We start from the raw sequence: 12,056 nt of genomic DNA, 5'->3' as shown, positions 1-12,056 counted from the left end.
TCATATCAAACCCAAATACACATCCCAATGTGCAATCCGGGCCCAACTCTTATCTCTAAGATTTCCTATTTTCTTCTAAACCCTCTTTTGCCCTCCTATATATATCCAACAACTCTAACAAATCATATCTTTCTCTCTCAAAAATCTGATTTACTTTCTCTCTCCAAAATCTGTTTCCACCTTCTTATCTCTCTACCTAAACCGAACCCCAAACCCTATTTTCCACCTTCTTCTCTCTACAGTCACCATCTCTTCGATCATCATCTTCGTTTTCACCTTTCTCTCTCTAATATTTTCATCATCTTCGTTCAGTCATCACCTACAGACACAAACTGAGATACAAACCCTCTTCTTCATTCATCATATCTATTCATCTTCTCCAGCCATCAACTTGTTCGAATCACCATCTTCTTCTACTATAAATCCAGGTAACTGTTGATGATGAAACTCTTTTTTATGAGATTGTATGCTTTTGTTCATCCTTCTCGTGTAAAGCTTAGTTTCTGAAGTGTCCGTACAGTTCTTTCGCTGTCCGTACATCTTCTTTGTTTCTGGTATAACTTTAACGTTTGTGTTAACATTTACAAAAATTTCTGAACATTTGGTTACATGTTACAAGTACTTTATCATGTGTTAACACATTTGTTTCATAGCTATTGAATTAGCAGTTTGACCAACATTTGATAGAATGATCAGACATTGCTTCTTGGACCACCTGATTATACCACATATTCGAAGCATTCAGTAGAATGTTATCCATAATTTTCACATAATTTCACACATTTCATTAAATTATACGACATTCTCATTGATAACTGAACATTCATACGCATGTCCAGACATTTTCTCTGGTGCCGCGACATTACACTAGATGTTCATACATTTGTTAACCTGTTAAGACAATCAATGATACTTTCATAACATTTTATTCAATTTTGCAGTATGGAAACTGAAAGGTCACTTTCTACATCTCAAATAAATGACAAGAAGTTAGTATGTGACTCATGGGGCGACGTATTTACGGAGATTGGGCAAATATTCCCTGGTGGTGTCAAAGCTTTTCGACACGCTCTTGGTCGTTATACCATTGCAACCAAGAACAACTACAAATATATCAAGAATGAACCATGTCGTGTGACTGTCGTTTGTTCCAAACCCGGATGTAATTGGAGAGTCCACGAGGTTGCACCATTGGGATGTAAATCCGTGTTTCTTTTGAAAGAATACGAACCGATACACGATTGTCTCGATGTTGTTCTCAAACCTGCGGATCCCAAACTCTCTAGTAAACTTGTTGGCAGCCTAATGGATGACGACATCAGAAAACACCCAAATTGGAGTACTGCTGAAGTTAAAGAAAAGTTTCAAGACGATTACGGTGTTGAGTTGAGCTATTACTTTTCTTACGGTGGTAAGAAGGTAGCCATGGACAAAGTATTTGGGCAGGAGGGTGATTCATATGCAAAGTTGAAGTGGTACGTAGATTCTTTGGCGACTACTAATCCCAATAGCATAATTGATTTGCAAATCGAACCCACTACCAATAGATTTGTCCGAGTTTTTATTGCGCTTCACGCATCTATCCTTGGGTTTCAACACTGTCGTCCCGTGATCTATATTGATGGAACATTCGCCAAAACACGTTTTAATGGCTGCATTTTAGCTGCGGTTACCAAGGACGAAAACGACGGTATGTTTTCATTTTCACATCGTACGTTAACATTCTAATGTTCCTGCCAACACTTGACAAAATTTTAAGAATATGATCTACAATGTCGCTGCATCCAGTGAGATGCTGCGTCATTTATTGGTGTCACTGAACATTACCACGTATGTTTAGACATTTGATCATTTGCTAATGCACTATTGCTTTATGAATCAACAACACTAATTTTGTATTATTATTTTTTTGTTAGGTCTTTTCCCCATTGCTTACGCAGTTGTGGACATTGAGAATGATCATAATTGGGATTGGTTTCTGCAAAATTTGAAATTAGTGGTGGATCCGATCAAACGTTACACCTTTATTTCGGATAGACATGCTGGAATTCTAAAAGGCGTGAAGAATGTTTTTCCCACCGCTCACCACTCATTCTGTGTTTGGCACTTACGATGCAATCTAAACTTGAGAATACGTAACGGGGCGCGCTAGTCACGTTATTTTCAGAGTCTTATGTTTACGGCGGCACGTGCATTACCCGAGAGTGAGTATCACGCAACCATTGAACAAATGGTTGAGATGGGTGGAACCAATGTGGAGAGGTTTTTCCAATCCCTTAATCCGGAATCATGGGCAGATTCCTTTTTCCCCGGAGATAGGTATTTTGTTTACTCTTTTTCAGTTGAAATGTTGAAACACCATGAGCCTTGTTACCGGCACACTTTAAGTTTACCCAGTAATTTTTTCACATTTAATCATAGCTTCTGTTATGCAAGGACATTCTTTCGAGTGTTTTGTCATTCGGATTAATGTTGATACATTTAGTGTACGGTTTGAACACAACATGATTTAATATAAGCATTCCGTAAACTGTTGTGACAGACGTTATAATGTTGTCTTACAGGTATGGCGCCATCACTTCCCAACTGTCTGAGAGCTTCAACAACATGGTAAAGAAAGCCCGCGTTCTCCCTATTACAGCATTGTTGGATGCCATAAGACAGAAGATTATGAACAAGATGAGAAAGCATAGAGACGCCGCTATTGGATGGAATACATTTCTTTGCCCATCCATTAACTTGGAGCAACAAGCGAAATACAAAGTTGCGGAGACTTGGAGATACGTCGAGGCAGCCCCACTTATTTATGAAGTATATTCGACTCCACGCCATTCCGTAAATCTTGGTACTCTCACATGCTCTTGTCGACGTTGGCAAGTAGATTCGCTTCCGTGTCAACATGCAATGTGATGCATCAACAAGACTCGGGGTGATAGTACATGTTTTTACGATCCAGTCTGGACGGTGGAGGCTTACAGAAACACATACCAACATTGTGTTTACCCCGTTCCAAATTATGACGAACCCTATACTTTTGATCCATTAACCAAGACTCTTCCTCCACTAGTTAAAAGGGCACCAGGGAGACCACATACAACACGGTTGTAGAGTTCCGGAGATGTTACCAGGAGGAAAAGAATATGTCGCAGGTGCAACCAACCCTCTTATCAACAGTGCAACATGTCGGGCCCAACTGTAGTTCTCATTTTTCTAAATGCTTCAACATCAACGATATGTCTCAACATGTAGCAGACTGTCTGTACATTGTGTTGAATGTTTTAGAAAAATCTTTTGGTATTTAGTACATATTTTGTTCTCTTGTGAAAATGTTATAACATTCTACAAAATGTTCAGTGAATGAATCCTTACATGTCTTACTATTATTTACCATGTGTCAACATTATGGATTTTTTTGAATACATTCGTATTAATGAAGGAACATTATTACATATTTCTCAAACATTTATCAATTTGTCCCAGCATTGAAAGGAATGTTCTAACATATCTGTATCTTTTGGTATCAATTTGTCACACATGTTGTTGAAGAAAAATAATAATATATTCAAATTTACTTCATATTGTTTTAACATAAACATCCCATCCAAAATCATTGTATATTGTTAACATCCCAAAATAATTTACAAACCATATTTGTTTGTAATATAATCAAGAATGAAGTCGTTTCGGGTTTAGTGATATGAACATAACCCGTTACCTGAACAACTACTTCATTTTTTATTAAAAAAGATCCTTTACAAAAAAAACATACACAGGGGAAACTACTTCAAGCTCGGGCCATCCTCCAAGATATCGTATTCTCTTTCAAAATGTTGTGGGTTAGCTTGGCCCTCTTCCTTTGTGCCAGGGATACCCAATCTGGGTTTTCTGTACGCTGTTTGGGTCCTGTTGTCGTGTAGTCTGCCACGAGCTCTTCAATTTTCAAAATGACAAACAGACCGCAATCCGGGCTGTTCAAGACACAAAAGAAATGTTAAAGCATAACCAATAATGTTTCTACAGTCCCAGACAATTCTGAAACATAATGTCAAATGAGACTAAATTATTAATAACTACGTGTGTTTTTATCAAATTTCTAAAAACATATAAGTTTTTGTTCTAACATTTCCCGGAATGTTGGAACAATTTCAAACTAATTAAAACATGCATCATAATGTTGGAACAAATAAAGAGTGAGAACACTTACTTTTCTCCCCGAGTAGGGAATTCTGGCTCCCCAACGACATCTGCATATTTTTGTTGGGTTCCAAACATTGTGAATCCAACTTCTTCCATTACATCCTCGACATATGCCGCGTACTCCCTGGCATTTTCGTAACAGTCCTTGGCCTTCTTCTTGTCAAATGACATTGAATCATAATGGGTCCACCTATGGAGAAATACATTGTATATCAATAGTGTCCAGTGCCCCCCTTGCTGCGTCCCCCGTTGTTGGTTGGCAGATTGGTGCACACACAAACAATATCTCCGGTTTCCCAGCATTATTACTCAACGTGCGATTGAGCATTTGTTCGATTAAAGCTTGGTTGACCTCCGACTTTATCATTGTCTGTCGAACAAACACAAAGTTATCAAAATGTTCACTCATATAAAAGATGACGATAGGAAAACATTCTAATCACTTAACTTACGTAGATCTCTGATGGGAGGCAAAGCACACACTTTTCTTTCAATTCCTTGTGATTAGTGACGAAGGAACTGGCCCAGTTGATTATCTGTGAATCGCATTCTAGATTCATCATCAACATGTCGAGCTGCTTTCCACATATGTCGTTTATCCCGTCACTAAACCACACTTTAGTACTGGAAAATGTGGAAAAAACAGTGTCACCTTTTGTAATGATATGACATATCAGCCAATGCTAGAACATTACAGTAAGCTAAAATTAATGTTACAACACAAACAAGAATGTCCAAACATTATTGTCAGTGCATGAACATTACAGTAACCTACTAGTACCTTTTGTCACTTTTCTTGAGGAATTCTTCCATCAGACCCTTTTCATCTTCCTTGACATTCTTCCAGACTGGGCTTCTTCTCCAGTTTCCAAGCTTCTTAACTTTCTCCTCTTCTGACTTTCCAGCTCCCAACTCTATAATGTCCTCTACATTGGTTGTTTTCTTTTTCTCGAGTTGCTTGCCTTTCTCGGTCAAAGTTCGGGTTCTTGGCTGAGTTTTTACCCTCTTAACCAGAGAGTTTTGTTTGTTTTTCTCTTTCGTTTGAACAACTTCAGCCATTTCAACCTGTGGCTTATTTACAAAATCGTCTTTCGAAGAACTTTCATTCTCCACGATCTCGTAGTTTTCATATTCTTTGGCCACTTCACAAACCTCTGAAAAGAAAGCTGAAGGCCAAGTCAGCTGAAAGTCTAGTTCTTCCGTCTCTTTTTCACCTACATTCAAAACATTTGCAAATTGCTTTTCACCTGTCCCCCACCACCACGCGTTTAACTAGTCAACATTCGATAGAAAACCAAATCTTAACAAAAAGCATTCTCCAATTCTTGATCAATATATATAAACGTTATCACGGATGTTCCAACATTTTACGTATTTATGCGGAGAAGAACACTTACTTGTTTGTTTCTTATTTATTACTTAGCCGACCACTCTACTGTCGTTCGTGGTAAAAGACAGTCTTCAATTGTCGTGGTAAAAGACATCGTGGGAGTACGATAGAACTCTTTTACTTACCGTTTATCAAAAAACTTGTAACGATGGCCGAACAATTTATGTTCATACCAATCATCTGACAAGTAAGTAAGAATTTCAGAGAAGATAGATTGATTGCACACAAGTTAATACGTTGCTTAAAAGAAATAAACTAGAAATAAAACCAACTGAAATATAAAAAAAGACAATATTTATTACTTTTATAACAGTATCTCAAATGTTGAAGCATTCTGGTATTTGCTCCAACATTTCCAACTTCTTATCAAGCAAAAACAGGAATGTCAACAGAAGTAAAGAATTGCGTGAGCATTTACTCACTTGACCCAGCAACTTGGCTCTCTTTCTGCTCCTGGTTTTGCCCCTCCCCTGAAGTTTGACCCTTTTCCAACTCATCAGAAATTGCCTTCTTACCCTTATTGTCTATTTCTGCTCCTTCAGTTTGGGCTTCGGCATCACTTTCTTTTTCGTTGCGGGCTTCTACGTTTACTTGTTCCGCATTTTTTGGGGCTACTTCCTGCTCCACTATCTTCTCTCCACCATCTCCACTCTCCACCTCTTGTCTAACCTCCCCACCTCCTCTCCAACAGTCACCAAATCTCTACCAACCTCGTCTCTAACATCCACCTCCCCTCCGACACCAAAATCAAATTCCAATACATCATTTTTCTCTCCTCTCTCTCTCTTCATCCTCTCCAACTCCTCTTTTAATACTTCTCTCTCTCTCTCTTAACCATCTCACACTCTCTCTTAACCAACAAATTCTATTCTCTCAACCTCTCCACTTCCTCCTTCAACTTTTCTACTTCCTCCTCATTCATCTCCTCCACCACCCTCTCCGTGAACTTTAACAACTCTTCCTCTTCCACAGACTCCGCCACCAACTCCACCTTCACCTACAAGGAGGGATACATATGGTTATTATCTCAACACCTCTTAAAAAAATACATGCATTTAATTAAATGTGTAAACATTCATGAAAATGTTCCAACATTTCATAAAATGTCACTCAGACATCAGTTATGTTAGAACATTAATTCAAATCACAGAGACATTATAAGAAATGTTAAAACAAATTACCTGCTCCTCTGTAATGCTTTCCAGCTCTTCTTCCAGTCCTTTAAGGAAGAATGACTCGATCATCCATCGAGCTATTCTAAGACTGACCCCTACTTCTCCAACCAGGTCCTCATGGATCCTGGTGTGCATGCAATACCAGTACTGCAAAGAAATTAAACACTCTAAGGTCAGTAGTGTTTTTCTTTATCACCATAAGAAATGGAAACACATTTTATAAAATGCTCAAACATTCTTCAAAATGTTTCAGCATTAGATAAGCCCCCAAAAATAATGATGAAACATTTTAAAGAATGTCAGAGCAAACTAATTTGACTTTTATCACTATAAGAAATTATGAAACATTTAAGTGCATGGTTATGAATACTTACGGGGAGAAGAGTCAGGCATCCTGAAGCTTTTGCCGGGTCTTCCGAGTGCTTGTTTATTCTCTCCATCATGTAGGAGTGAATAGCTCTCGCCCATGAAACTCTTTTCATCATTATCTCCGTTTGGAGATTGTGATAAAAACTCCCGACAACCGAGGAGCCGGCAGCTGAAGCAAACAGGAATGTGGCTGCCATGTACATAATCCAGAGTTTCAAGAACTCAATGGCCGGAGCCTTTGTTCTTGCAGCCACATGCAAAGCCTTTTCGATGCTGGGGCCGCCAAAAGATAAAGCCTTTCCCTCTACAATACAGTCTCTGAAGTACTTGCTCAGAAACTGGTCCTTTGTGGCATCTAGGTTGACATTGGTTGGGAATGCTTCATATATTTGTCCTTCCATTGGGACTCCCAACAGCAAAGCAACATCTCCGGGAGTGAACTGAATCATCTTCCCTCCGATGTTGAAGGCTTGGCTCTGTTTGTCGAAGCAATAAAGCAGATCGTAGATGGCTTTGTTAGGCTTCTCGATAACATTCTCCTTTCGGAAAGTAATACTGGTCACTGCCTTAAACAAGGGCCCGAAGGGTGAAGCAAACAACATCTTTTTTTGCTCTTCAGTAATGTCGTTCTGCAATTCCCTCGCCACCTTATAAACTGCTTTCAAATTACATTTGTAATTGAAAGCAGCTTTCTTCTTCTGCTCTTTAGCCTCGGTATGTTTGGGCTCCTCCGTCGGCACTCTAGCCTTCGATGTAAACCCACGGTGCTTCACAGAAACAATAACAGAAATGTCAGGGCATTCAACAAAATGGTCAACAGTAAACTGAATGCTTCATCACAATAAGTAATGGCAGATCATTTTTTAATGTGTCTACACAATAAGCATAGGCCAATGGTCTACACAATAATGACAGATCAATAACTGAAGCAACATTTTACAGAATGTCAACACACTAACAAATATGCATAACAATTATAAGAAATGTGAGAACACAAACATTAATTACAGGACATTGTAAAAAAAATTTATACAATAACACACCTTTGCGTGTTGGGGGCTGGCAACTTTCTTGCCTTTTTTGCTTGGCCCAGCATTTGATGGCTCTTCAGCAGGTCTCTTCCTGGGCTAGCCCTCACAGGAGTCTGTTGTTTCTTATCAGCACCATCTCCTTTCTTTGTGTTAGTTTTAACCATCTTGGGATTGTCTGCAAAAGTTCATATGTTTCAAACAAACACAAAGACAAACAAACGCAGAATGTATCTACACAACCAAAATGTATAAACATATACTATTTTTTTTTCACAACCATGAATGTTAAAAAAAAAAACATTCTGTTAATCAACAACCCATAAATCTTGATCAAATGACTAAATTTCTCCACACAAACATAAATGTTAAAACAACCCTAACCTAGAAACTTGATGTAGTATCATAAACACCCAAATGACCTTTATGTGTAGATGCATGCTTTCGAAATCACTAACAACTATCAAAATGTCTAAACATAATCCAACATTTCTTCAACACAACCGACAATGATAAACCAAATCATGCACTTCATAAACAAAGACAGACCCCCAAAAAACAAAGACAAAGTACTAAATGTCTCCACAGAAACCTAACTTTCGGATCACAACCCTAAATGTTAAAACAAAACTAACCTAGAAGATGGATGAAGAACCATAAACACCAAATGGTTCCGAAATCACAAAACAACAACCAAAATGTTTTATCACAAACTTTAGAGCAGCTTAACCCTAAAACTTTTTCGAAAAACAACCCAAAATGATTTATCACAGACTATAGATCAGACTACAAAACTTGAAATCATAAACCCTAATTGTTTGAAAACTCCCCCAAATTTTCAAACACCCATAAAACTGTACCAAAACCCACAGATGTGAAACCAGAAACCCCAAAAATGTTCCAACAATCCTAGTAATTTACCAACAACAGAGAGAGGATCAAGAGTTAGAGGAAGAACAGAGATGTACCTGTTTCTGAAAGAGAGAGAAATCGAGAGAGAAGCTTGAGATTCGTTGAAACAGAGCGAAATAGAGAGAAAAAAGAGTAGATCCAGTTGCTTAAATAGGTTTGGGCAAAGAGAGATTCGGCTGTAACGTTTGGAATGCAAGAGGCGTTAATGGCGGTGCTTTTTCGCTTGAAAAAGAGATAGAGAGAGATAGAGATGGACCGGTATGAATGAAGAGAGAGAGTTTGATCGAAATAGAGAGAGAGATAGAGATGAAGCGTTTTGATGGAGGGAGAGGGTTTAGTGGTTTTCAAATCAGAGAGAGAGAGAGCGCGGAAGCCGAGAGAGAAAGAGAGGAGAGGCTGCATGTGGGTTGGGTCTAATCAAAGTCAGGGAGAGAAAGAGAAAGGCTGGTGTTGGCGGGAAATGAGTGAGGGATATAAGAGGTAAGCATTTCTTTTAGAGGGATAGAGAGGTAAAATCACTTTTTGGGTTTTTTTATAGATAATATTCCCTATTGGGGTGGATTTGGTATTTGGGCTCCTTTTTTGGGCCTTAGATTTATCCTCTCAAAGAAAAAAGTACAATTTTGATACCCACAATGCCCAAACTTTGATGTGCAGTTAGTTATTTGACTTCAAAGACGGATAGAACTTCGGTCACCAAATTCATGCAATGATTATACTTATAAGTAAGCATCTATTGTAAAATATGAACAATGCCAAATCTCTCTAGAACCCAAATTTTGTTGAACTATTCTCCGGAGATGTTGTTATGTAACAAACGTGTAATGTCCTTTGAAATGGCTATGAATTTATCATCAACTTGTTGAATTAAATTTTAGGATGTAGGACTTTTCTTATTATAACAGATTGTCCAAAAAGATTTCTCGTTCTTCTTCATACATATTTAAAGTTGTTTTAACTTGTTTAGTACATAAATCTATCAAAATTCATATCGTGGGGAATGCTCACTCCAGTAGGCCCTGATTTTCTTAAACTACACTTTGGTAGGTTATCCTTTAATTAGAATTTTCTTGATCTTTCAACAAAATGTAGAAGTGGGAAGAGTAGTAAACAAAAGAGTGACTTAATCTTGACTTTTATACTAGAAAAGTGATCAAAGAAAAAAAAGAAAAAGAAAAGTAGTAGTCCTTTTTTATGAACTAAGAAATTAGTGACTCGGATACTAAACCAATAGAATAAGAGACTTTCCACCATCAATCTAAACTAATAAACGAAAATCTTTGTTGGATTCCCCACTCCCTGGTCACAAGAGAAAAATTAAGACTAAAAGGAACTTTATTTCACAATTAGATGTTTAGTATAAGCTTTAAATTTCTAAAAATATAGGGTTGCATAGTGTCAATTTCAGTGAAAGACTTAAAGTTCTTTGATGAGGTTTTTAGATAGGATCAAAATAGTTAAAGTGATGAGACGATGATTTAACGTGGTTTAACTAGATTAACTAATTGCTCCACTTAGTGTGGGAACAAGATAATCTTGTGATCCCTATTGAAATTAGGGATGTCTCTACCCCCTTGATTTGGACTTGATGTAGGTTTTTGAAATTACAACTACATGACACTTGATACTTTAACTTATAAGAACAATCAAATATCACAACCTCTTTCCAATCTATTCATTTTGTGTTGTGAAATGGTAGTACTTTTGTGTTCCAAATTAAGCTCTTGTTAAAGGCTCTAGCTCTATCTCGTTCCTCTTGAAATCAAAATGTATCGGTGAACAACTTGTTGGATTTTGATATGATGTGCTCGATAACTCGACTCAGATTGTTATAGAACATCCGCTTTCAATTGTTCAGACAACCCTTTCTTTTTGCCGTCAAATAAAACTCGTCTTAAAACCAAATTGGACGTTATTTTACAAAAGACCAAGACTTGAACCAAAGACCTAGTAAATTGAAAATGAGGATACAAACAGTGGACCCAAAGAAGATGAATTTTGTTTCAAAACTATAGCAATACACAATACATCATAAGTCATCAAAAATATCCATTTGCCATTTCATCTTCAATAAAAAAAAAAAGATAAAACAAGACAAATATATTTCTCTGATTAAAATTAAATTGATATAAATATTTAGTACAAATAATTTACATGGTCTAACTAAGATGTTTAACCATTTTAATTGGAGTATTATTTATTAATAAAAAATGATTTCTCCTTTCTTTCTCTTCTTCTATTTCAACCATTATAGTATACACCAAATCTTCCAACGTGATTGTAGACGAGTGTAGTTAGTGGTGGCGACGGTGGTGGTGGTGGTTGGGGAGGCGGCGGTGTTTGCACTAAAATAGTAATCTTCTCTCCCGTTGGTGCAGCCGCCGCCGGGGTGGCTCGGGGTGGCTGGCAAGGACACGGCAATGCTATAAATTTAGGAATTTGATCTCCTGGCATTATTACTGGCAAGCTTTCGTTTGGGTTTTGCTTCGATTTCTGTAAAAACAATTAAATTAGTAGTTAATTTCAAGATAAAACTGAAAATTAGACTCTAATTAAGATCCAACGGCTGAAAACTAATAAAGGGAGTATTTAGTTGAGAGTAGAAATGTACCGGAAAAGTAAGAGAAGATTTGTTAGGAGGAGATTGAATAGGATGATGATGATGATCCTCGGGATTGTTGGAGAAAGATCGACGGAGGGATCTAAGTTTATCCCAATGATAACAACAAGAGAAAAAACCACTCAAACTAAATATGATGATTAACAGAAGAGCCGTACCGAGTGGGAACCCTAACGAGGGTCTTGATGCATCCATATGTTGTGGTGGTGATACTATTTGAGAATCCATAAAACCCTAATTTACTGCCCTCTTCTCTCATATCAGTGCGAGGTACGCACTGTACTTTAAAACAGACCTGATTTTTAGAGAGAGAAAGTTAGTACTAGAATGGTAGTAGTAGGAGTAGAGTAGATGATTGGAAGAGG

General features: G+C 37.6%; 1 protein-coding gene across 1 annotated transcript; it reads right to left on the bottom strand.

Annotated features, from left to right (window-relative positions):
- Positions 1–11,156: 11,156 nt before the first annotated feature.
- LOC147533481 (hydroxyproline-rich glycoprotein family protein) lies at positions 11,157–12,056 on the bottom strand. Its single transcript, XM_086650711.1, has 2 exons — positions 11,683–12,056; positions 11,157–11,564 (listed from the first exon to the last, which is right to left on the bottom strand). Exons 1-2 carry the CDS (start codon positions 11,917–11,919, stop codon positions 11,313–11,315), a joined length of 489 nt encoding a protein of 162 aa, XP_086506837.1. The 5' UTR covers positions 11,920–12,056; the 3' UTR covers positions 11,157–11,312.

This window comes from Eschscholzia californica, unplaced genomic scaffold (genome assembly GCF_041429995.1).
Source record: "Eschscholzia californica isolate CP2 unplaced genomic scaffold, dmEscCali1.0.p SCAF_6, whole genome shotgun sequence".
Taxonomy (NCBI): domain Eukaryota; kingdom Viridiplantae; phylum Streptophyta; class Magnoliopsida; order Ranunculales; family Papaveraceae; genus Eschscholzia; species Eschscholzia californica.
This window is presented reverse-complemented; position numbering and strand designations above follow the sequence as displayed.

Bases quoted from the DNA above. Each gene is read 5' to 3' on its own strand.
- LOC147533481 (XM_086650711.1), bottom strand. From the start codon at position 11,919: ATGGATTCTCAAATAGTATCACCACCACAACATATGGATGCATCAAGA. The intron at 11,565-11,682 runs GTACATTTCTAC...TTGTTTTTACAG, and splicing joins AATCTTCTCTTACTTTTCCG to AAATCGAAGCAAAACCCAAA.